This window comes from Gekko japonicus, unplaced genomic scaffold (assembly GCF_001447785.1).
Source record: "Gekko japonicus isolate JY-2015 unplaced genomic scaffold, Gekko_japonicus_V1.1 scaffold2377, whole genome shotgun sequence".
In the NCBI taxonomy this organism is placed as follows: Eukaryota; Metazoa; Chordata; class Lepidosauria; order Squamata; family Gekkonidae; genus Gekko; species Gekko japonicus.
This window is the reverse complement of record NW_015167606.1, coordinates 201,343-228,584: the sequence shown is the minus strand read 5'-3', so window position 1 is coordinate 228,584 and position 27,242 is coordinate 201,343. Positions and strand designations below refer to the sequence as shown.

At 38.7% G+C, this 27,242-nt stretch overlaps 1 protein-coding gene across 1 annotated transcript in view; it reads left to right on the top strand.

Annotated features, from left to right (window-relative positions):
* Positions 1-27,242, top strand: part of ENO4 (enolase family member 4) — a 43,132-nt gene that overhangs the window by 8,095 nt on the left and 7,795 nt on the right. The window contains 12 exon segments of the mRNA XM_015414002.1: positions 2,171-2,361; positions 4,593-4,744; positions 9,826-9,878; positions 9,880-9,996; positions 12,487-12,618; positions 15,078-15,131; positions 17,579-17,638; positions 19,564-19,731; positions 20,040-20,165; positions 24,957-25,152; positions 25,882-25,949; positions 26,898-27,015. Of these exon segments, the coding sequence (XP_015269488.1) occupies positions 2,171-2,361; positions 4,593-4,744; positions 9,826-9,878; positions 9,880-9,996; positions 12,487-12,618; positions 15,078-15,131; positions 17,579-17,638; positions 19,564-19,731; positions 20,040-20,165; positions 24,957-25,152; positions 25,882-25,949; positions 26,898-27,015 (1,435 nt within the window).

The window sequence follows — 27,242 nt, the reverse complement described above, 5'->3', positions numbered from 1 at the left end:
GAATCTCCTCTTGTTCAGCATTTTGTCGATAAAAAACATTCTCCTGATTGTTTTAAATTTGTAATATTGGAAGTCCTTAAGACCCATCAATATAATTGTATAGATGTTTAAAGAATGCTGCGGCAGCGTGAAGCTTTTTGGATCTTCCATCTCAGGATCTATCATCCATATGGCCTCAACCAGTCTTTAGAACTAAGTTGTTACTTATGAGTAAAATGTTCTTCGGCTTTTAGTCAATGTTACTTTAAAAATCCACTTGCTATGATGCCTTATTAGCTGTTAGCTTTAGTATATATATCAATAGGTTTGGTGACCACACCTTGAGGCGTGCCGACAGTGTAAGAATAAGCTCTGCCACAGATTGGTTGCCCATTTTTGATTGTCTACATAAACAGATTGGTGAGGAGCAGGACTCCTTAGTAGAGTCTATTATTATTAATATTTGGAATTTTACAATATTCCTTTTCAAACTAGATCATCATGTAAGCAATTTTCTCCTTTAGGCGATTTAGCCTGTACATAATTCTTGGAGGCTTCTATATATTAAGCACTTGATGCAGGTACTTGTTAACTTTAAATATGAATGTATGTTTGTAATTTTTAGAGTATAATAATCAATTGACCTATTTTCAGCTTTCTGAGGAAGAATCATCAAAACAAAGAGTGAAATCCGGAACCCTCGTCTCTTACTCTGTGTCTTACTCTAGTGTTATTGTTGTAGTCTGTAATTACATACTGGTTCTTGTAACCATTTTTGTAAACTGATTTTGTCTGCGTTGTTTATGCAGTGTATTCTTGTTCTATGATCATATTGTACTGCGATATCACTGTTGTTTATTCATTTAGAATCTCACATTGACTATATCTGAGCACATGAATCCCGGTTTGCATCTTAGTATCTGAGCACATGAATTCCAGTCTGCATCCTAATCTGCTTCCAGACTAAATTTGTTTTTTTATTTTGTACTGATACATGTATCCTGGCCTGCATAGCTCAGGCTAGCCAGATCTCATCAGTACTTGGTTAGTACTTGGATGGGAGACCACCAATGAAGTCCAGGGTTACTATGCAGAGGTAGGCAATGGCAAACCATCTCTGAACATCTCTTGCCTTGAAAACCATATGGTGGCATAAATCAGCTACAACGTGATGGCACTTTCCACCATTGTACGTGTACCTTTTCCCCCTTTTCACTGTGTCCTTTGATAAGTATCAGTTTCTCAGTTTCTTGATAAGTATACCATATTTTATCAAGGTCACTTTGAATTTTAAGTAGGTGTCTTTCATTTACATACATTAAATGCCATCTCTTTCCATCATTCAAGTGATTGTTGTTTGTAAAAGCATTCAGCCATGAGCCTAATGTGATAGTACTTTTAAATTCTCATTTCTCCTGTTTGTGAAAACATCAAGCACAACTTTGGTGAAGACATTAAAGGAATCATCCCTTTTTATTCTTTAAAATGGTCCCATCTCTCTTTTGCTTCTCCCTTCTTTCTCTTGCCCTAATCTTTCTTTACCCTTTGTCCTCTTTGCTATACTTTTCCTGATGTTTGATAGTACAAAAAAGAGAAATAAGCATTTAAAAACAAAATTATTATTTTCTTGTATATAACAACACAAAGAGAAGGTAGAATATATAGGACTGTTTGTATCCCCCTTTCTCTCCTTTGAAGTTAGGAAAACCTTCCTTTACCTGCTGTAGCTTTACCTAATAAAATTTCTCCTGTATTACATATGCCAGCACAGTCTGCACCTCAGTAAGAATGAATGCCTTACAGTGGGAGACTGTCTTTGACATGTTGAAAAACAGGTATTCAGGTTCATTTACAAAAAAACCAAAAAGACAAATAATCCAGTATAGTCTTTGGACATTGGCATTATTTAGAAGTTTACATAAACACCAGTGTTTATGCCAACAAATAGGAATGTCAGCTAAACAGAGTACAAACAATAAATTATGTTGAAGTAGCTGGATTCACTGTAGTAATTTCTTGAATATCTTGGTGAAAGACTTGAAGTGTGAAGAGTTCATTACGTTTGTTAGTGGAAGCAAAAATGTACATCAATAACAAAGCTTAAATAAGCCCTTAGCAGAAAATAATTTCAATGTCATATTTATTATGTGAAATTTCAATAGTGACCTTATCTTTAAATAATGTTCTGCAGACCATTTGTTCCAGCATGATTTCTTCTCATGCTGAAATTCTTGAGAATGCTTCCCCAGAAGTAGTGGATGCTGATGAAAAGGAAAGACATGAATCAGTAGATATAGCAGTTACATGGATAGATGACTCATTGAATGAATTGCTCGAAGGCCTTCAGCCTACTGACCAGTATAAAGTTGATGAGCTGCTAGGGTATGTCTCTATTTATTTTGCTTATCACCTAGTGATTTAATGTTTTTAAGTATAAGCATTCACACCTCAATCCTAAACCTCAGATGCCAGCATGACACTGATACTGCCATGGCATCAAGGTATCTAGTTGTATTCTGTGGTGTAGTTTGGTGTAGTGGTTAAGTGCGCGGACTCTAATCTGGGAGAACCGGGTTTGATTCCCCGCTCCTCCACTTACACTAGGCTGGATGACCTTGGGCAAGCCGTAGTTCTGATAAGAGCTGTTCTTGAAAAGGGGCAGTTTCTGTCAAGAGCTCTCTTAGCCCCACCTACCTTACAGGGTGTCTGTTGTGGGGAGGGGAAGGGAAAGGAGTTTGTAAGCTGCTCTGAGACACCTTTGGGTAGTGAAGGGCGGGGTATAAATCCAATCTCTTCTTCTCAGCAGGGAAAAGAAATGGCAGAAAAGACACAAACCCAAGGAACTGTGGTCCAAACTGCACATTACATCTATCACGACTCTGTGGGAACTCAATTTAGAAGAGCCATTGAAGCCTGATTCTGGTCATGACCATGGAATGGGGTGAAGAGGGGCTCTTGCTTCCCACCACTGTTGTTATCCCAACCTGAAATAGTCTGTGAGCGTTATTTTCTTTGCCTGGGGGCTGAATGTGCTGGTTCCAGCCCGATAGGTGTTTACTTAACAGAATCTCAGACACAACTTACATCTCACACAGTCAGATCCAATCACATCATGGTGAGTGGCTGCCATAGACTCCAGTCATTTTGCTTAGTACTTTAGCATCACAAGCTTCCTTTATAATATGACATGTTAACATCAAAGTTCAGAAAACATTGCACACAATTTGTTGCAGAGTCAGTTGGACAAACGTAACTTAAGAGTTTGCTTGAAGGGCCTTGATTAGGTCATTAATTGGCTAAAATTTATTACTGACTGATATCGCCTCACCATATTTTTTTAATCAATACAGCTTGATGGTACAGCCAACCAAGAAAACCTATGCAGTGACCTGGAAAAGTGGGTGCTTATCTGGCAATGGTAGTGGTGGGCTGAGATCGTTTGTCAAAAAGTACTCAAACCAAGGACAGCACCTTGGAACCAGCACATTCAGCCCCCAGTTGTAGTAGATAACTCAAAATGTACAGTGTACAGTGTACAACTGCAGTAAAAAAGGCCAACACTATGCTGGGGATTATTAGGAAGGGCATTGAAAACAAATCAGCCAGTATCATAATGCTCCTGTATAAATCAATGGTGCGACCTCATTTGGAGTACTGTGTACAGTTCTGGTCACCACACCTCAAAAAGGATATTATAGCATTGGGAAAAGAGCAACTAGAATGATAAAAGGGTTGGAACACTTTCCCTATGAAGAAAGGTTAAAACGCTTGGGGCTCTTTAGGTTGGAGAAACGACGGCTGAGGGGTGACATGATCGAGGTTTATAAGTTTATGCATGTGATAGAGCAGGTCGAGAAAGAAGTACTTTTCTCCCTTTCTCACAATACAAGAACTCGTGGGCACTCAATGAAATTGCTGAGCAGTTGGGTTAGAACGGATAAAAGGAAATACTTCTTCAACCAAAGAGTGATTAACATATGGAATTCACTGCCACAGGAGGTGGCGGCGGCTACAAGCATGGACAGCTTCAAGAGGGAATTAGATAAGCATATGGAGCACAAGTCTATCAGTAGCTATTAGCCACAAGGTATAGTTAGGAACTCTCAGGCTGGGGCAAGTGATGCTCTTGTCTTCTTGGTGCTTGGGGGGGGGGCAGCAGTGGGAGGGCTTCTACTGTCCTGGCCCCACTGCTGGACCTCCTGATGGCATCTGGTATTTTTGGCCACTGTGTAACAGAGTGTTGGACTAGATGGGCCATTGGCCTGATCCAACATTGGCTTCTCTTGGGTTCTTATGTTCTTACCACTGACAATGTTTGAACTGTGCTTGGGATTTTCATTTGTGCTTCCTTCATGCATTGGGTCCGGGACCACTATCTGTTTTTTAAACGAAATAAACTTTCCTACCATCATGTTACCTTTCAAATGGGGCCAATCATGTAATGGAAACATATTATTTATAGCTGTAAGGTTGAAACAATTGCACTGGTACTCTAATGTTATTCCCAGTCACTCTTTCGTGGGCCAGGAGTTCTCCTGTCCCTGATTTTATAGAGTCTGAGGTTTGTAATATTATGAAGCAACCAGTCATTCTGCCATTTCCTTTTACTATAGTGAATATTTCACAAAGAAAGCTGAGGAAGAAGAAGAAGAAAGAAGGGAAGCTGAAAAGGAAAAAGAAAAAGAGAAAGAAACCCAGGAAATAATGTTTCCTCCTCCACCACCTGTTACAGCACCATCTGGAAAAAAGAAACAAGCGAAGCTAGGTTTGTTTGATTAAAGATGACACTGTCTCTTTTAGGAAGATGGTACCACAACAACATTTTCCCCATTCTTTTGGAGACATGTTTGTAGAGGGTAAAACTAGAGATCTGAGCAGCCCAGACCCTGCTTCTGCTTCCACTTGTATGCCTGTGTTTCACATCATATTGCAAACCTGGGCTTCATGATCTCAAGCTGAGATAGTCTGATTCCCCTTGCTTGTCTTGATTGCTCTGCTTATGCCAGTAGTACTTAAGGATATTGCAGTGCATTCCTAAGAACACTTTTCTGGGAATAAGCCCAATTGACGTAGGATTGGTCTACTCAGACTCCTACTCAGGTCTGTTTAGTGGCACTTACTCCCAGCAAAGTATTCTTAGGGTGGCACTGTTAATCATGGAAACAAATTCTTGTGGGAGACAATGCAAAAAGATTGGTGGTGCATAACACATTCATTGTAACATGAGGTTTTGTGGGGTTGAACCCACTTTTTCAGATGCTACTACAAGAAAGGTTTTAATCTTAAAGTCACCACAAGCTTTTATTTTTTTTTAGTCATGGAAGAGCCCATGGAGAGCAAGTAGAGGAATCACATAGGTTTAACAACCACATGAGCACCTGTACATTGCTCTTATGTTGCAGCTGGAATATATGAGTGTTTGCCTTGTAATTCCTTTGCCCAATTCTACAGTAAAGATTACCAAACTCTGCCAGGCTGATTTTAATTGTCAGAAGTGGCAGCTGGTACCGGAAGGCAAAATGGTAATGGTGCTGGCATTAAACACTCCTGGCTCTAGAAATAAGAACATCTCTGCTGAATCAGACCAATGGTTCCTTGGAAGGCCTGCCCCTGTTGTTGTTCTTAAGAAACTGAAATTCACAGCTATACTGCCTTTGGAGGTTCCGTGCAGCCATTACAGCTAACAATAATTCATGTATCTATCCTCAGTATATTTGTCCAATCTACTTTTAAAGCCATCAAAGCTAATGGCTCTCAGTGCATCCTATGTCAGTGAGTACCATAAGTTTATTGTTTATTGAGTAAAGAAGTATGTACTGCCCATCAACTTCATTGGATGCCTCTGAGTTCAAGTATTATGGGACAGATAAAAAGTTATAAGTATAATGTGTCTTCAATAATTTACTTAGAAATTACATTAGAATAACTGGTTTTTAAAGACCAGCATTATGTTTGCTACTTTCTGGTCCTCTGGTAGGGATTCCAGTTTTAGTGATGTTGCATAATATTGTTAGGAGATCAACATTTTCATATGAGTTCTTGAGGAACCCTTGGGTATATGTCCTCTAAACTGAGTTACTTGTAATTTTTTAATTTGTTAGTAAGCCCTAGAAAATTTCATCTTCTGTCACCTCTGTTTGACTCAGTTAATTAGACACCTTCCCCGCAACCAGCGGTTCTGGTACAGGTAGCTGATCCACATCTTCCAGACAGAGGCAAAAAATTAATTCAGCTTCTCTGTGATCTCTGTCTAATAGCTCAGCTGCCTGGTAATTCCCTGCTTTCTAATGCATTAAAGAAAATCTTATTGTTTGTGAAATTGCTAGCGCTTGTGTTCCTTATTCTCATTTTGACAAGACTTCCACTTTTTAAAGAAAGCCTTATAGCCTCTTAAGGCTTCCTTGATGATGTTTCATTAACCATGTGGACGATGTCCTTTTTATTATAATGGTATCCAAGCTATTATTATTGTGGATTTAAATAATTTTCAAACATTCTGAATTGATTTCATTCCTCCTTTCAGCTTCCTTTTGCTGAATCTCTTCATTTTGAGGTTTCCTTTTCTGAAGTCAAATATTGCCCTATTGAACTTCTTGGGCAACTTTCCATTTATACAATACTGAAAAATAGCACCATGGTCACTATGTTGCACTGCGTGTCTGAAGCACTCTTTCAGCAACACCAGCCACCAGGACTTTTCCAGCCACTCCAGTGGAGGTTCTATATAGCACCACACTAACGCAGACCAGTGGTATACTATATACAGGTTTATTAACACTATGTACACTCCACCAACAAAGTGCTCCGCCATACACCATGAGTACAAAAGAAGAAGGAATACAGAGCTGGAACATGTCCACATATATACAGATCATAACCAATCAGCTTCATGCTGAGTCATAATGACTGGCCTTGCTTCAGTTCCAGTCAGAACCGGTTGTGTTATCTACAGCTTGTCAGCTGTCACCTTAGATCCTGCAGATCTGAGTGCTGAAGATTAACTACCAACACACTATTCCCAGTTGGTTCAACAATATCATACCTGGACACCCCTCAGAACTCAGGACCATGTCCAGGGTTGTCTCCTTTCTAGTTAGCTCCATGATCAGCTGTCATGCACAGTAATTTCTAGTACATAAACATTTTGTCTTTTTGTCATGTCATGGTGTTAACTTACATAGTTTTATGTTCAGGTGGGTAGCCGTGTTGGTCTGAAGTAGCAGAACAAAGTTTGAGTTCAGTGGCACCTTTAAGACCAACAAAGTTTTATTCAAGGTATGAGCTTTCGTGTGTATGCAGACTTCATCAGATACAATGAAATGGAAGTTACCAGTCCATGCATATAGGTAGAGGGTGAGCAGTAAATTGGCATACAACATAAGGAAGATTATACCTTGAATAAGCTTATACCTTGAATAAAATGAAATCTTATAACTTGAATAAAACTTTGTTGGTCTTAGAGGTGCCACTGGACTCAAACTGTATTCTATAGTTATGGTGACCTTTTATTACAATGCTTTCAACTTTTTTTACCTTTCTTATTTCATTCTCCATTTCAAGATCAGAGTTCTAGTCAGATGACCAATAATTTGTTTCCAAAATTTCCACTTGTAGCAATTCTGTGGGAAAGTTTATTTCTTCTAAAAAAAATTTTAACTGAATTTATTGAACCCTATCCCCTCTCCAAAATATGTAGGAATGCCACCCCTGATACGTCCTAAAACGTCTGAAATGGCCACTATATTTGGATTACTGTTTATCATCATGAACTCCAGCTGCACCATCATGCTCTGGAGGTTTTTATAGCATTTGCTAATAAACATCTATTTTGAGATGCGGCAGTGAGTGCCACCCAAAAATGAAGCAGAGCCGAATCCAAAATGGTTGCTGCAGGGGCCAGAGTCAAACAGAATATCACTTTCCTTGCTTTGCAAAAGTATTTCATGACTGTAGTGATTGGGTAGGTTCATACAGGAGTGGGTGTTCCTTAAGTTATGTTTGTCCCAAACCATATAGGGCTTTAAAGGTCAATATTAGCACCTTGAATTGAGTCTGGAAGCTGATTGGGAGCCAACATAGGAGGCTCAATATTGGAGTGATATGATCCCTATGACCCACTCCAGTCAGCATTCTGGCTGCAACGGCCAGCATAGCTTTTGAACACTCTTCAAGGGCAGCCCTAAGTGGAACACCTTGCTGTAGTCTACCAGGGATGTACCACAGTGCCAAGATTTTTTTTAGTCCAGGAAAGCCCACTGGTGAAAAGCAATTCTGGCCACCACTGCCACCTGCTTATCTAACAGGAGACCCATGCCTAGCAGCTCCTTTAGAGGGAGCTCAATCACATCCAGAACAGAAGATCCCCTCATTTCCTGGGTCAATCCTTCTGCCAGCAGTAGCTCCACTGTTTTCTCAGGATTAAGTTCAAAAGCTAAGGAGTTTTATTTAAAAATGTAAAAGGGGGTTATTTTTTAAAAATGAAGTTATTCTCTATCGTCATGAGGTAAAAGGAAAAGATTCTTGTATTTTGGCTTCCTAACCAAGTTTCTGAATTCACACAGGTGCTTAACTGGCTTGTCTCTTATTTTTTCCAGATATTTTGTCACTAGTGCTGTAATGTATCATTGTGGATGCTCTCTCATGCTTGTTTAGCCAGTAGCTAGGGAGCAGTTTGGTGCAAGAGTGCTGAGTGAGGGGAGCAACATTGCCAAAATGGAACTTGTATTGATTTCTTTATATTATGATCATATAGTTTAATTTTAGTAATTAATTTATTGGTGGTGGCGGCAGAGAATGCTGTCATGTCATAGCCAACTTATGGCAACCAAATATAAAGTGAAAATACTTGGTTATTGCAATTGAAGAGCCTCAGTTGAAGCATGAAGTGTTGATCCACCAAGAGGAGAACTTGCCGTTTTATGGAGCATTAAATTGATTTCTGAGGGTTTTTGGAGAATACATCCTGTTCATACTCCTTTGCTCTGTACTCGATTCCTCATTCATTTTTCTCTTTAACTGTGTATTCTGGACCTAAGGAAGGTTATCTCTCTGATGTGCTTCAAATTAAAGCCGTCTTTAGTTGGGTCTCTAGATAGTGTTCCATAGTTGCACTTGGCAACGTTTATGCTCTGTTCAAGAGTGCTGTTAAGTGCTTGGATTAAAGGTCAGATTTTCAAAGGTGCTCAGCACCCACAACTAGTGTCAGATTTTCAAAAGATACTGGCTCCTATTTGGGAATCAAAGCAAACCATTGTATGATAAGGATTTGAGGACATAAATGTCACAGTGGGAGTTGATGATTGCTAAATTCTTTGCTATAAAAATCTAGCCATTATAAAGGTGGCTAAATGGGAACAGAGTAATTTTCAAAATCTACCTTGGATTTTGAGTTTTGTGCACTTAAAGAGTCATTTGGAAAGTCTGGATCTAAGGATGCTGTTAGAACTTAGAAGATAAGGGACATAATGCCAAAAAATCAGGAAGAGAAAGGGAAAGTTACAGTTCTTAGAACATATCTTCAGTGCAGTTTGAAATATCAAACTATTGCATCTAAGAATATAAGAAGTTAAAGTTGAAATTGAAGGGCATTACTGTTAGAAAAGTAGTTAAAGAAAGTGTTATCATATATAAGGACTTTTCAAACAGAATTAAGAAAGAAATCCTCAAAACATCTATTTCTGGACAGTTTCTTTAACCCCAACAGTATTTCTTCAGAATATGTAGATTATTATTTCTTAATTTCCTTTTAATTCACAGTATAAAGAATTAAATTGCCAACATTTTACTTGTACCTGTTTTGATAATGTAACAAGGTAATTTTAAAGCAAATACTCTTCTTATTCTCAGGGAAAAAGATTTCTGTTGTGGAAAATCCAATCCCACCAGCAGAACCTGCTGTTTTCAGTAATAAAGGGAAGCATGGCTATTGGGTGTGTATCTCTTGCTGTTGTGAAGGCTGCTGCAACTACTAGTGACATGCCTTTGTACTTACAGATTGCTTTAATGAAACACAATCAGGTATGTGTCAAGATTTTGGTCTTTTGCTCAGATTGTCACACGTTCCCAAACTCCCACTCAAGGGAGTTATATCATACAAATGGGTAGTAGGTTTACAGTTTGTAGGAATCTTTACTGTTAATGTATTTTAGATCAGTATCTTTTAGTGAATGTATTAAGCATTCTCAGTTCAGTTTTTTACCTTGAATGTCCACTTCCAGGATCTGTTCATCAGGGCCTTGCACTAGAGCCAGGATTCAATACTAGCCTTTTAGGCTGTTCCTTAAGCAAATGCTCTTTGTTCCTGCCATGTTAGGGTTGCTTCCATGGAATGGTGGGGATGTACGGCGGTCCCCTTGGGTTTTATCTTATGGTCCTTTAGGCTTCTAGGTAGTTGTAGCTGCCTGTGCCAACCAAATTTAATGGTCAAGAAGGTGATATGTGTTTGTAACAACTAATGTGGACCTTGTCCCCTGCTTTCCAGTCACAAATCCAGTAGTGCATATTTATCTACAAATATAAATAATCTTCCTTTCTTATTCTCATGATGCACAAGGCAATTCACGATAATTCCTAAAACCATTAGTGAAAGCATATTGGATTTTAATTACTGACTAAAATTTTGAATTCAATAGATAAGAATTAGAAAAGAACAATTTAAAACAATACTGCTAGTAAAAAAGAACAATTTAAAACAATACTGCTAGTAAAAACTAAAATCAACACAATAAATAGAAAAGCTATTTTGTTATACAAAAAACTGTTAATCTACAACTGTGAGCCCCAATTTCTTAATTAAGAAAAGGGATGTGATTTCTTATTAGAACATTTGTAAAACAGCACTAAAAATCCTGGGTTAGTTAATATTACTTTAAAAAGAGAAAAGATAATACATATGTATGTAAATATTATTACCAAAGAACACTAGCTAAGACAGTGACTAGTGTTTAAGCAATCTATTATTAAATGATCTTTTAAGTATATTAGAAACCAGTTAATCTTGATAAGGGAGTACTTTAGTCCAAGTAAAGGGTACCTGTGTCCTTGTCCTAGTTCAGCAGTGGAAAATTGTGTTCCATCAATATTCCTTACCTTGATGGAGTGACACACATTCAGACTTATGAAATCTCATTTACCAGAATAATTGGAATGGATATGGCTATACCTGTGGCCCATCATTAAAACCAGTAACACAATTACAAACATATAAGGATACAACATCTAGTCTTTATATAAGTGTACTAAAGATCTTGTATACATATGTTTGAATGTGTGTCTATAATAAGTTGTAATAGTAACCACTGAGGAAGGCCCTGTGAGGCCAAAACGCATTTGGTCTTCAGTTGGAAAGTGTTGACCCATCATGTGTATTAATATTTGATATGCTTTTATTAGTCTGATACTTGAAAAAAAATTTTAACACGAATATATTTTAATATATGTACACCCTAATAAATTTTGTACTTTTATAATTTACATGGTCAGCTTAACCCTTCTGGTTCGCAGTGTTATCTTGGGTTGTGTTTTCCCCTCCCCCCACTTTCCAGTTTCCATCAATATTCCTACCATAGCTATTCATCATACCTATGAATCTCAATATATATGCCAGCTTTAAGGAACTGAAGCATTTCCACACAATTTGATGGCATCTTAGATTTTTTTCTAAAACTGTATTAGCAACAAATTCATAAAAGGTAAAGGTAAAGGTTCCCTTGCTCGAAAGCCAGTTGAATCCGACTCTAGGGTTGCAGTGCTCATCTCCGTTTCAAAGCCGAAGAGCCAGCGCTGTCCGAAGACGTTTCCGTGGTCATGTGGCCGTCATGACTAAACACCAAGGCACACGGAACGCTGTTACCTTCCCACTGAAGTGGTACCTATTTATTCTACTTGCAATTTCTTGCTTTCGAACTGCTAGGTTGGCAGGAGCTGGAACTATAGATGGGAGCTCACTCCATCATGCGGCACCCGGGTCTTGAACTGCTGAACTACTGACCTTCCACAGCCTGCAGTTCAGCGTCTTAACCACTTGAGCCACCGCAGCTCCTTAACAAATTCATAGCCAGCTTTAAATTAATCAATAGTTCCAAATGTTGAACTTGTCTAATTCCTTTAAAACAACTTAATGAGATTACCAAGGGGCTCTATGGTCAAATTAAGACCCATTATTTCATTAATTTTCTGTACAGTGTGTTTCCAGCATCCATGTGCTTGGGGACATATCCACCAAATGTAGATCATCACCACTTTCCAATCTCTGTTTCTCTTTCATATTAATGAAATGATAGTATTTCTGAAAAGGTATGACTTCCTGTCTCTCTTGGTATTATATAGGGGAATTCCCCACTGTTAAATGTTTGAAGTATGTAGCTGTAAATTTTTGTATTCTCAATTAAAGATATCTGCAGTTTATTCAAAAAGGAGATCCATGCAGTAATCTCTGGGTTTAATTTCTTCTGACGTTTGTATCAAATTCTTATTATGGCTCTTACCACAATATCATTTCCATTTTAGGATCTGCCTGAGGAACTGATTATGCCATTGCCAATGATAACACTTTTGAGTTATGGAAAATCATCGCCTGGAAAACTAAATCTAATGAAAGAAGTGATGTTGATACCTCCAGCTTGGTTAACAGTTAAAAAAGTACTGTATGCTACTTTTTTTTTCACACTCAATACAATAGTAAAAAGTATTTGTCCATATTTTAACCACCTTGTAAGAAGTAACAACTGCTTATTTAGGCCACAGTCTGACACCCAACTTCCATATGCTTATACCTGTTGGCTTCAGCTGGAGTAAGACTGGACGACTGGGTATAGGACCATGGCTGTTTCTGTAACAAAACTATTGATCTACAAGTACAGTAGAGAAGCAGTCATTCTTATGTACAATAAAGCAAAGTTATAGTCTAATGGTACCTTTAAGACCAACAAAATTATATTCAGGGTGTGAACTTTTGTGTGCATGCACACTTTGTCAGACAATGAAATGTAATTACATATCATAGTTGTATATATAGGAATGGTTTCTTAAATTAGCATGCAAAATAGTGAGGGCACTTTTTTAACAGATCAAAAGAATGATTCATTCATTGATCTTCTAACATTGTATATGCCATTAAATGCCAGCATTGCCCTTTGGCTCTCTACATAGGACAAACAGGACAAACCCTACGCCAGAGGATAAATGGACACAAATCAGACATCAGGAATCACAAGACTGAGAAACCTGTAGGGGAACACTTCAACCTTCCAGGACATTCAATGGCTGACCTCAAAGTAGCTGTTTTATTGCAAAGGAACTTCAGGAACAGAATGGAAAGGGAAACAGCTACATTACAAGTTATTACAACACTTGGAACAAACACCCCGCCAGGACTTAACAGGGATATTGGTTTCTTATCCCATTATACATGCTAACTCATTCTATTCTCACATATGTATTCTCACTAAGAAGGGCTATACATCCCCTTCTTTATTTTCTTTTTTCTGTGATAGTATATTATAATAGTGATTGTAATGCAATGCAGTATCGTGTTGATCTCTGACATAACACTACCCCAAGAAAAGGTTTTTGTCAGTTAACTCCATGTTTTACTGAAGCAAAATATTATTACTACTCTTAGCATATAATTAAATATGTAATGTAATTTGGAATGGTAGATTTAAATGAAATTCTTTGTTTTGGGGACAAGGAAAACACTCTACACAGCCAAGGTGCTGTAAAATTCACCTCCATGCTTGAAAGGAGATGGATGGGGTCTAAGGGTAGGATTCTAAAAATTAGGGCACATCTATCTCCAGTTCTTACATATTTATTACCTATGTTGTTTTTTCCCCCCAGTTGAACCGAAACAGATGATAACCGGGAACTAACTTGTAATTCTTTTGATCTGTTAAAAAAAAGTTTTTTCACTACTTTGCATGCTAATTTAACAAACCACTCCTACATATACAACTATGATATGTAATTCCATTTCATCGTCTGATGAAATGTGCTTGCACACAAAAGCTCACATATTGAATAAAAATTTGTTGGTCTTAAAGGTGCCATTGGATTCTAACTTTGTTCTATTGCTTCAGACCAACATGGCTACCCACCTTGATTTATGTACAATAAGTTTCCAACAATTTCAACAGAGCTGATGCATGGGAAGTTCTAAGTGACATGGGGAAATGACGACAATAATGGAAAGATTTACCAGATTTGTCTCACAGTACAAATTTTATTTACACGAAATGGGATTTCATATTCAAAGTTGGTGAGTGGTATATTGAGTATATTGAAGAAACTCTGGAAAGATCCCCATGGTGTATTTCTGCTAATGAAAGAGGGGGTGACTTTCATCAGTGACTTTCCTACTGCAGATCTCCGACTTGAACCTCATGCTATTCCTGGGTTACCCTGGGTTTCCCTGTCCCCCACAAACAGCATTTCAGGAAGCATTTTTGAATGCAGTGAGAGGGGAGGGGAGGAAGTCCTGCTCTGCTGGTGAAAATGCTTTCTGTTAGCAGAGATTTACTGTGGAATCCAAGCATTCATGGCCTAGAATAATGTCTGTGAATGAAATGATTTTATAAGAAACTTTGAATGGGAACTGGATTTTTATAGATGCATAGTTTTCTAAGCAACCCTGCCAGATTAAACTGAGTTTTTTAAAAAGATGTATAAGTGCCATGCGTGTGTGCTATTACTCAAAGAACAAGCAAGAAAAATGAAGCAATAGGCCAGGTGAAAAACCGGTTAACATAGATATGGTCAGTACTTAAGACTATCAGCTTGCTGACCTTAGCATGGCTTCCTGTGCTTCTGTCCATGGTTCTGATGCCCTGCTGACTGAAACTCTTTGTTCACTTGTTTTCTGCCAGTCAGTATCTGAATCCATCTACTTATAGGACTTAAGTTATTCTCCATGTCATCTATTAGCACTGAACATATGCTTCTTTACAACTCCTTGTGCAATATGGAGCATATCCTTAATAGTAAATATTTGCAGTATAATAAGCATGGTAGTGACTTGCGAAAATAAAGACAAATATTTTTAAAATGAACTTTTTAATGGAAAAAATGCACTGGCTTGAAGAATTCTTCTAATTTTACAGAGTGTAGAAATGTCTCTGGATATTCACAAACAAATAATGAAGTTGCTGGAACCAGTAAGTAAAGGGGTAAGATAATATTTAATGATAAATGCACCCCTACCGATCTGTGGGAGAGGCCCTGCTGAAGACATCTCTGTTTAGGTTTTTTTTAAAGTCAGTTATCTGGAAGATCAAAACCTTTTCTGTGGCCAGCCCATAGAATTTCTTGCCAAATGAGGTCTGACAGAGCCATAGCTGGCAATTGTTTAAAAGACAAGCTGGAGGCCTGTAAGGAATTCCAAAAGAATAAACAGTTGGGAAATTCCCACGTGCACATCACAGTTGCTAAGACTGATGAGTTCATGGGCTAGATATCTGTAATTTGCTGCTCAACTCTGAATCACAACAGTTTTGTTCTGTAGTACAACTGCCCTTCTGATGTAGCCCTTAACATTAGTTTTACAGTGCATAACATGAGGTAACTTTTAGCTTTCCCTCCATTTGCTGTATAGGTCATTTAGAGGGTAGCAGAGATTTACTGTGGAATCCAAGCATTCATGGCCTAGAATAATGTCTGTGAATGAAATGATTTTATAAGAAACTTTGAATGGGAACTGGATTTTTATAGATGCATAGTTTTCTAAGCAACCCTGCCAGATTAAACTGAGTTTTTTAAAAAGATGTATAAGTGCCATGCGTGTGTGCTATTACTCAAAGAACAAGCAAGAAAAATGAAGCAATAGGCCAGGTGAAAAACCGGTTAACATAGATATGGTCAGTACTTAAGACTATCAGCTTGCTGACCTTAGCATGGCTTCCTGTGCTTCTGTCCATGGTTCTGATGCCCTGCTGACTGAAACTCTTTGTTCACTTGTTTTCTGCCAGTCAGTATCTGAATCCATCTACTTATAGGACTTAAGTTATTCTCCATGTCATCTATTAGCACTGAACATATGCTTCTTTACAACTCCTTGTGCAATATGGAGCATATCCTTAATAGTAAATATTTGCAGTATAATAAGCATGGTAGTGACTTGCGAAAATAAAGACAAATATTTTTAAAATGAACTTTTTAATGGAAAAAATGCACTGGCTTGAAGAATTCTTCTAATTTTACAGAGTGTAGAAATGTCTCTGGATATTCACAAACAAATAATGAAGTTGCTGGAACCAGTAAGTAAAGGGGTAAGATAATATTTAATGATAAATGCACCCCTACCGATCTGTGGGAGAGGCCCTGCTGAAGACATCTCTGTTTAGGTTTTTTTTAAAGTCAGTTATCTGGAAGATCAAAACCTTTTCTGTGGCCAGTCCATAGAATTTCTTGCCAAATGAGGTCTGACAGAGCCATAGCTGGCAATTGTTTAAAAGACAAGCTGGAGGCCTGCAAGGAATTCCAAGAGAATAAATAGTTGGGAAATTCCCACGTGCACATCACAGTTGCTAAGACTGATGAGTTCATGGGCTAGATATCTGTAATTTGCTGCTCAACTCTGAATCACAACAGTTTTGTTCTGTAGTACAACTGCCCTTCTGATGTAGTTGTACAGTGCATAACATGAGGTAACTTTTAGCTTTCCCTCCATTTGCTGTATAGGTCATTTAGAGGGTAGAAACTGGAGTTTGGGATTGTGCATTTCACCTCTCAACACATGGCATTTTCACACCACCACCACCACCACCCTGGTCCCATGATATTCTGTAGATTATTAGTGGCTCTGCTCCTTTCATAGTTTAAGGGGTAATTGGGCAGGATAATTTGGATCAGAAGAACTGCTTTTGGTCTGATCCCAATTAATCCTCCTTAACATACACTTGGAAGTTGACAGAGCACTTAAAAGTTTAGCATTCTGGACTGATAGGGAAGGAGAGGGAAATTAGCATCAGAGATGTGTACTTCAGCACACATTACCCAACTGTCTCTCTCTCTCTCTCTGGTACTATAAGTTGTCAAGCAAGCAAAAATTCCTCCCCACTTATATTTACTCCCCCCCTTTAACCAGTGTTCAAATTCCTTCAAAATTCCATGGTTCCTGGAGGTCAAGCCAGTGATGGCCAGGTTGTTTTTTTTAAAAAAAAAACAATTCTTCTAATTTCCAAACTAATATTTATCTGCATATCTGGGAAGTCCCCTAATTAGCCTTATTTTGCTGTCTTTCTGCTAGAAAACTTGATGGCCACATGCTTGCTTACTAGCAGGAGTGATGTTAGATGTTCTCTTTAAAGAGGCTTTTGGAGATGGCTTTGTGATATTATACTGTACTTCATTACACATGCAGGGAATAATTTCTGCAAAAACAATGATGGTATTTCTCATGTTGAGAGTGGGAAAATCTGTTGTATACTGGCAATTAAAAATGTCTTTATTGCTCAGTTTTCTGTTGAACTGTACATAAAGTAATTATGTCTGCATTTTTCTCAGTGCTCTCTTACATAATGTTCTTAATGCTTTTCATCCAAAATATAGTTAGCTATTTTTAAAAATACTTATGGCTTTCCTAACAATTTCTTAACTTTTACAGCAACCCAGTCCTTCAGCGGAAAGTAAAAAGTCTGCGCGAGATGCAGGGAAAAAAGCTCCTGTAAGAAAAAAAACTAATGTACTCTTACCACATAGGACAGTTAATGGATCATAAATTGATAGATTTATTGGCCAAGTAATATATTGGCATGTATCAGTATATCTAATTCGCAGCATGGTCTAATATGTAGATACTTAAATCCAGATACTGGAGCCATGAATAGATGAGACAGATCTTTCTACAAACATGAAGAAGCTCCAGATTTGCATAAGAATCTGAAATCTAAAAAAATGAGGATTAGCCACCACCCCCAATAATAAAAGTAGCACCTGTAGCTGTAAGAAGCAAATGCCCTTAGTGAGTCTTGCTCAGCAACCAGAACAGTATTACCAGCCTTCAAGCCTTGATTTCTGTAGTAAAAGACAGGGAGAGGGGCAGGACACTTTCCAGAGCTGTTTTGTCCTCTGAGGAAGGACTCATTGAGGCCCAGCAGCAACCACCAGGCAACTTGCTACCTTGCAACTTGCATGACCCACCTAGGCCAAACCTTTTGCTACTGTTCAACAGCAGCCACCCCCAAAGCCAGTGCTGTGTAGTAATTAGAACTTCAGATTAGGATCTGGGACACCGACTCTGCTATGGAAGCTCACTTGGGTTACCTTGGGTCAGTCACACACACACAACCGAATCTACGTTACAGGATAGTGGTGAGGATAAAATGGGGGAGAGGTGAATTATTTAAGCCACTTTGGGTCCCCACTGTGGAGAAAGTAAATAAATATAGCTGAAGATGGAGGACAGATAAAAGTTTGGTTGTTGGGTAGGAAGGAGAAAGGGAAGTAGGGTTACTGTATTGCATTGATGAAACTAAAAAAAGGAAGTAACACTTTGTTCATGAGCCATCAGACTTCAAATACTTTGTCCCTGTTTGGCATCATTAACAGCACTTCATTCCGTTAAGTGGACTTGCCAGTCTGATTACCTTCAAGCTGCACTTGTCACTGCTTCTATACTTATGGGGTAGGATGTTCTGAAACCAGAACTGTTTTGGTAAGGGAAATCTATGCAGGTGCCAGCATAGTGATTAAAGTGGTTGTGCTGATGTGTTCCTTAGATCCTGTTGCTTAGTGTAGATAGCCTGTAATGTTCTAGAGACACTTGGTGTGGAGTACATCAGCTGAGTTCAGTCATGTCATCAAAAGCAGACTATCCATGATAATTTATATACTGGGTTTCTAATTACTGATATTTGGTATATGACATGGAGAAAAAAGTTTATGTATAGATGGAAAAATGAGTTTAAAAAGAAGTGGATTAAAATTTACTGTGTTTCTATGTGCATGTACATGCATATGTACAGCCTTTCAGGGAGAAAGGTGGAATGTAAATGTTTCAGTAAATAAAATATTAGTTGTATCTTAGCAGCTATGAATATGAGGTAGCACACATAAAGTTATACCTTATACCAAGTTAGACCATGGATCTATAAAGGTCAGTATTGTTTACTCTGACTGGCAGTGGCTTTCTAGGATCTTAAGTGGAGGTCTTTCATGTTACTCACTTCTTAATCCTTTTTTAACTGGAAGTACCATGAGTTGAATCTGGGACTTCCTTCATGCAAAGCAGATGTTCTACTACTGAACCACAGCCTCTCCTTGTAGATTCAAGCCTTACTCAGTGATTGCTTCTTCCACATCCATATCTCAGCTGGGAACTTTACTGAAGCTTGCTAGCTTCATGTGCACTTTGATAAATTTTATGCAACTGATACACAGAAAAAGTAATATCTTATCATGAAATTATCTATAAAACAATTATTTGGGGAATAAATCTCCAGTTGACAGTTTTGTAGTACAATGTGGTACTCATACAATGTGCAAGGATTCTGATAGCAGAATAATGCTGGGATTTGTACTGAAGTTGGCAGTTCTCTTGTACATGAATGCATGTATATTTCTAGCAATATTATTTTTATTTATTTCCAGCCACCTGTTTTTAAAAAAATGTCTCACTTGGGCTGCATAGTAACAGGGAGTGAAACTCTTGAACAACCGCTGACCTTGATTCAAATGGCTTGCACGAATATTGGCTTGGAATTAGGAATAGATCTGTATTTAGGAATGAATTGTGCTGCTCATGAACTAATGGACTATGTAAGTCTTATTTTCAGTATTCTGATATCTTACTCTCTTTCTTCTGATCAGTTGCCCTTACTCTCTTTCTTCTGATCAGTTGCCTTTCCTTTTTCTAAGTAAGTATGTGTCAGGTGGCTGTGCACTGTAAACAGGAATAGTAAGGAAGACAAATCACTTTATTCACACAAATGGCTCATGATGCCATCATGATCCCAGTGTCTTCCTTAAACCTGAGTCTCATACTTAACTCTTAAAAACAAGATGGGTTAGTCTCAATTTTGATAGTATTTTACTTTACCAATACATGGGTTTTTTTTAAATTCTAGAATAAGGGGAAATATGAAGTATTGTCTGGAACACTCAAGAACCCTGATGAAATGGTGGATATGTATGTGAACCTGATTCATAAATTCCCCTATATTATAGCATTGATTGATCCTTTGAGGAAAGAGGTAAGAGCCTTTAAAAAAAAAAAATTCTAGTTCTTAAGCAAGCCCTTAAAATGAAAGACTTGGAAGATGCTTCAACTTTAAAAGTAATACTTTGTAAAAGAAAATAAGGCCCCGGTCACATGGCAAAGTTGCCGCGGGAGAGGCACAGGAGTCCCACGGATTTTCCGGGCATGATCTCACCCCAACATCTGGGAAGCGCAGTGCTCCCGTGGCGAACCTGTGGCTCCCCGCCGAAGGTGCGGAGTTAAAAACTAGTACCTACAAGGTACTAGTTTCCTGAAACCGCGGGCCAAGGGCGGGCGGCTGATCGCGTTCCCGGTGGACTTACGTGGCATCCGGCGCCCGCCGCTGTTCGTCTCCGCAGGTTGCGCAACAGCGCCCAACAGCACATGTGCACAAAGAGTGATGCGGCTTCTGTGCTGCGCTGCAGGATACCCGTCTGATCGGCTATCAGGTCGTACAGACCTTGTGGGTTCGCTTCAGCTTGCCAAGTAACAATACAACCACAGACGCAGCTCCCAGCAGCAGGGAAAATATTTGTTAAAAACAGTTCATTTAATAAACAAAACAGTCTTTACACTCCTGGGCTGTATGCAGAGCAGAAAACAGCCCTCGTTGAAGCTGTTGGCAATAAAATAGGTAACTCACAAAAATAAAATGATCATTCATAAAAGAAAGCTGCAGCTCTTTTCCCAATCGTTCCTGGTAGCACGTTGCATAACCGAGTCAGCCTGGGAAGGCCATCTGGGCCATCTTCCAGGACTATCCCTCAGATCCCCGCCAAACAAACTGTGGTGCGCCCTGTAAGAAGCATATCTTATCTGCTGAAACTCCCTTTAGATAAAAAAACCTTTCAGCTGCTGGTGATTACCACAGCGCGCAGCCTCCCTCCCTAAAGGTATAATCCTGCCCAAACTTACACTCTTTTCTGATCACTGGGGCTTAGCAATTTGTAACCTCATTTCTCTCGTCCCTTACATCGGCATTTTCCCCGAGCCACGGGACCTTGACCGGGACGTGTGCTCGGGCCAGCCACACGTTAGTTTCCTCTGGGGCATTTAGCCACGCCTTCCCCCCGTGATATCCTGCCCGTGTGACCGGGGGCCTTAGATAACTAAATTGTTTAAAAACAAGTTCAAAAGCCACAGTGTTGTGGAAACTTGCTTCAGCAGTGTCACCTTCACTTGACTGAAGAACTGCCCTAGTAGCTGTAGCTTTTTACTAGCTTTGGATCTAAATTAGAAGAAAAAAAAGTCATCTTACTTTTCACCTATGATACACCATTCATTCTGGTACAAAGGAACATTTTCGCTTCAGTCAGGCTCCTGATAACTGGCTTTAAGAAGGGAGATGAGAAATGATGAGAACCACACAGGCTGCACTGGTTCCACAACTTCTGCAGTCTCTCTCCCCTGCCCCCCCCCAATACTCTTTCAAGAAAGACTAAGGGGGATGAGTAAGGAAAAAGTAACCTAGTTGTAGTCTTTCCAGGATTGGCCTACTTGTTACCCAAAGAGGCAGTCTCCTAATTAGTTGGGGGAATTGGCTTAAAGGAAATAGAGCAAGAGGGGGTAACTGGGATTCTCCACCTATGTTTATGGGGATTTTTCCCTTAAGAGAACTCTCAAAATAAACCAGGTAGATGTTCAACTGGGAAGGTTTTTATTAAAAGGAAAGAATAAAACAAAAATGTACACAACAACACACACACACAGGGCTAGCTAAGGAAAAGCAGGGTGGAAATGGGAAAAGTGATTTCAGGGGAGGGCTATAATTACCAGTCTTGGAGGCAAGAGGTCCGCGGAGGCAGCAGCAAAATTACCAGTGTTTCATGGAGAGAAGGAGAGAGGACACAACAGATTGGAGGTGTGGATATTAATCCAAGGACACACACACCCTGCTATGGAGCATGGTGCCACAATTATAAGGGAAAACGGACCCTCAGGCTGGGGTGATGTGATCCCAAAACCATAACTTGATGGGCTTATCCGGGATGGACAATGATTTGGAAGAGTCTTGATGACCCTGTAAGTACCAGACAGGAGAGCGGAAGAGTCTTGATGACCCTGTAAGTACCAGGCAGGAGAGCTAATGGGTTTGGTGAATAGAACTGAGAGTTGATTAAGTCTCTCTTAATTAGGGTAAGTAGGTGCAGAGGAAGTGAGGTCAGACTTGATGAGATTAGTCCAAGGGTGAGTCAATAGGTTTTGGGAGACCCATCATCCTACAGTTTTGCATCTCTCCGGGATATGGAGGGGGCCATTAGTCAGCCACTCTGACTCACCTTCCGAAATACTTTCCTGGGCTCTTACCTGGTTGGCATCCATTTTGTTCCATTTTAGGCCAGGCAGTGCCTTGCACTATGATTTTTGAGATGACTTTTTTAGAAGGTGTTTCTGCCTCTCTAAGCTATAAAGTGCCTCTCTGCGAAAGGAGGGGTCAGACTGCTAACGTACTGGTCAATTGAGTTGCCAGTGGTTGCTGTAAAATGAGATGAATGCTTAGAAGGGGCATTATGGTAATTCTGGGAGGACAACGTGGCTGAAATTTTTGCATACCTAAGAGGAGGGAATTACTAAATTGTGGGGCAGCTATGAAAATAGCTTACGTTGGGGAGGTTTTCTGTCAGTCATTCTCAGTAATTTCAATGGAAATGTGAGGGAGTGAGTAGAAATGTATTGCTTACTACTTACTGGCAAGACTCTGGAAAAAACATCCTAATTTCTTTTGTTAATGAATGGACAAGAATCTGACAGATAATGCTAATTGATACATTAACCTACTTTAGACATGGCAGGGATAGTAGAATGTATCCTACTTGTTCCTTTTCTGAAATATGACAGCGTTACATAATAGGAATAAGAAAAATCAAAATGAAACATGAGCCCAAACCTTAGTTATGGTTGAATATTGAAATACACAGTGCAATCCTAAAAAAAAACTTTCTTAGGAGTAAGTCTGATTCTATAGACCAGAGTAGGATTCTGAGTAGACCTGCTTAGGATTGCACTAAAATTCTGCTTTATCTCTATCTCTCTATATAACAATTATTCTTTTTCTTGAATAGCAAAATGCTATAAAACAAATTAAAAATAAATGTAAAAGAGAAGGCATCCATTTCAACAATAGAATACAACTTTTATACTTTTTCAAGTCAAAATTTGGAGACATAATTTGCTCAGAAAGCTATATAGCACTGAGGTATTGACACAAGGGGTTTGATCCCATTGAACACATCCACACACACACACACATGGGGGATTCTCACTGATGCCCCCCTTTTGCAGAAGGCCTCCATCTTTTCTGCCACGCTGTACCTGGGGGATCATCTGGGGGAGCAAAAATTCGAAGAGTAATCGAGGCTGCAGTTGGGGTGCATGTGGAGAAAACTGTGCTACATGGGTAGATATCCTCCTGCCTGTGGTAAATTTCAGTGGGATCCAAGCCATTCTGTTAATCCTACTCAGGGAACAGACTGATCAATTTTGCAGTAGCTTTAAACTTCTGTCATAAAGTTTATAATCTAATTATATAAATTTGACAGTTGATCTGGCTAGCCATGTAACATAATAACATGTAACATAATCTGGCAGGCAATATGACATAATAAAGGCACAGGTAAAGTGATGGGTCAGGGAACAATACATATGTGGATATGAGTGACTGAGAAAGGGCAAAGTAGGCTAAAGCCATAGCCTTTCAGAAGGCCTATCAGTGATAGATAGTAGGTGGGCATCACATAGCAGCCGTGGCTGGAGCAGCATTGTGCAGGGCCAGCAGCAACTGGCAAGAGTTAATGATATTAATCAAGCATGGCCATATATATTGGTTGTACTGTGCAAAAGGTATAAATAAAAATTACTTTAAAAATTCAGTACAAGGGAATGGTTGACAGAGGGAGATGGGCCCCACAACTTTACAAGTGGATATCACCTGGCTTGCAACAAAGGCCAGGAGTGGCACTATGCCAGTGTGCATCACATTCCTTGTGATTCCATTTGTTAGGACTGCAGGGAGCTAAAGTGGAAGCACATTGACAAAACTATTCTGTATCCCAGTCAACATATATTTAAATATAGCTGTTGCCCCTCAGCTTTGGTAAATAGGCATAAATTGGCTTCAGTCTAACTATATTAATTTAATTGCATGGATCAACACTTTCGTTATTTTACAAAGGATAAAGCATCAAATAACTTATCTGTAATGCAAAGGTCATTTCCCTGTCAAAACTATGATAGTAGATCTGTACAGTCCATAAATCCAGTTCTGCTAATCCCAATAGAATTGTTTTCTACCCCAAGCACAGTGCTGCCATTAAAGGATTGGTATACATTAGTATATCATATTTTATATACATTATTATATGTACTGTTTTCTGTGAAGAATTATCCTATTTGCCTTTTAGAATTGATGTCACTATATTCTTTTGCTTGCTGACATAAACATTTCAAAAATTAACCACTTACTTTTGCTATCTATATAGGACACCCAAGTTAGACTGGATGGGCCTTTGGCCTGATCCAACATTGGCATCTCTTATGTTCTTATGTTCTGTACAGTCCATAAATCCAGTTCTGTTAATCCCAATAGAATTGTTTTCTACCCCGAGCACAGTGCTGCCATTAAAGGATTGGTATACATTAGTATATCATATTTTATATACATTATTATATGTACTGTTTTCTGTGAAGAATTATCCTATTTGCCTTTTAGAATTGATGTCACTATATTCTTTTGCTTGCTGACATAAACATTTCAAAAATTAACCACTTACTTTTGCTATCTATATAGGACACCCAACAGTGGGAGAATTTATGTAGTAATCTGGGTTCAAAATGCTACCTTATTGCAGAACATGCATGTAGGAATATGTCTAAACATCTAGATGGCCAAAAGAAGAATGCACCAAAATGTAGTGGTCTTGTTGTGAAATACATCAATGAAACTAAAATTTCTGACCTTTTAGAAATGACCAAGCTTTTAGATGGTGAGTAGAGGAGAGAATTGAATTCTAAAATGCCGAGCATGCTGTAGATTTGTCTATGCAATCTGTAAAAGTATGTAACATTTTATATTTAAATACAGTAATTGAGAATGTTAGGAGTGCTTATTAGACAAAATTGACTTTCATCGTGGCTTGACAATAGAGTTAGAGGTTCAAATTCCAAAAATATGGAATGCATTCTTAACAGCTCAGTGCTGCATACTGCCTAAGTGACTGGGCGTCTCTTGTACTATTAGTTTCTGTTATATATTTCCATGGACATTTTAGAAGTCTTCAGCATGTAACAAAACTGCTAAAATAATTGAATAGTAAGCTTCAGAATTTCACTTACACCAGCTGAGGGAGTGTTTTTCAGCTATAGAGAAAAACCAGTTTCTATACAAGAAAGACAATTTAGAATTATATATCTCAAATCCTAATCCGTAGCCTGGAATATATTAGAAAAGATTATCAGTTCAATTTATCACAGTTGTAGGATGGCAAGATTTACTTTTATTGTAATAGAATAATCTAGTGTAGTTAGCTGAATGTTTCAGGGATCCTAAATATGCTTAGTGACCAGTGCATGATTGTGACTAGTGCATTTAATAAAGTGAAAGAAGAAATAGTTACACATGCAAAGTTACTTACTGTCAGAAAAGACAGTGATCTAAAGCAGGGCACAGAAGAGAAGTTAAGCCAAAAAAATCAAGCATCCTTGTCCATGTATAGGTGTGAAACATGTTTCTGTATTTGGAAGCTCAGATGGAGAGTCTTCTGATGACAGTCTTGTGGACCTTGTAAGTACTTAAATCCATTCAATAACCCAAATGCTGCTTTCTGTCTTAAACTGGCCCATAGTCAAGATGTCGTTTGTAGCTGAGAGATACATAACCTTTTAGGAAATTGGCTTGTTCAAGACAGTCACCTTTCAAAGAGAGTTAATCTTTGAACTTTAAGGGGAAACAACAGCAGGCAAAGGAAGTACACTGAAAAATATGTATTGTTTCTATCTGACATTTTAAGCAAAAGTTAAGTACAGTAGTCAAAACATAGAGCAGTAACAGTATCTTTTATATAACAAGTCATAATGGACTCAGGTTGGTTTCTTTCTGTTTAAAGTATAGTTACACGGGAGATTTGTCTCTAAAAATATGGCCACATTTAGAAGCAGTGTATGATATTTAGTCCCTCCCCCCATATGCATCACCCTGCCCAGGTTCTTGCTGGCTCCTTGGCTTCTTGAGCCCCCATAATGGATTTCCCCTCCTCCTTTGGTTCACAATATGCAGTCCTTCCTGATTCCCTCTCTCTCATCCCCATTCCTTGGCTCTCTTCCTCCCTAGCGTTTCCATTATAGCATTTCCTTTCTCTACGTCCTATGTGAGCTGCATTCCTTGTTCCAAGTCTTCCTTTCTCTTATAACAACTGAACTGTTCAACATTCCATGATTTTGCTGCTTTTCAGCATTCTCACAGCTGTTCACAAAGTTACTAGTAGAATGCCCGTAAACACAGGTAAATGATAAGCAGGACACCACACTGTAGCATATTATATGAATACGATTTACTGCAATTGCAGCATTAAAAACTAATTTGCAACTTATAACCTAACATTTGCTGTTCATTTCCTATAACATAGGCTGAGATATACTTATGATGTAGACTGAGGCATCTAAGATACCACAGCAATAAAGAGTCTTAATTTCTTCAGTGGTTGAAGATTAAATTGTTCATTTTTTATCTCAGGCAGTTGGACTGGAAACCAGGTTTATCAAGTTGGGAGGTCTCTCACGTGGTGAGAGGGTGACCAAGTACAACCGCCTCCTTGCTATAGAGGAAGAACTGTTCCAGAATGGAATACTATGTAAAAACTTCTTTCTTACTTTGTTTTCAATGTTTTAATGAATGGAATCAAAGACTGGCAAAAGAGTGATTGAATTTGCTCTGCAGGGGGGAAGGGGAATCAAAAGACTATAAATAAGCACTTTCAGAAAACAAGGATGTCATTTGCCACAAAGTATATTGTCGTTCTAATGAGTTATCTGTTTACTTGAATGTTAAAATACAGCATTTCTCTAGCAGTAAGCTACA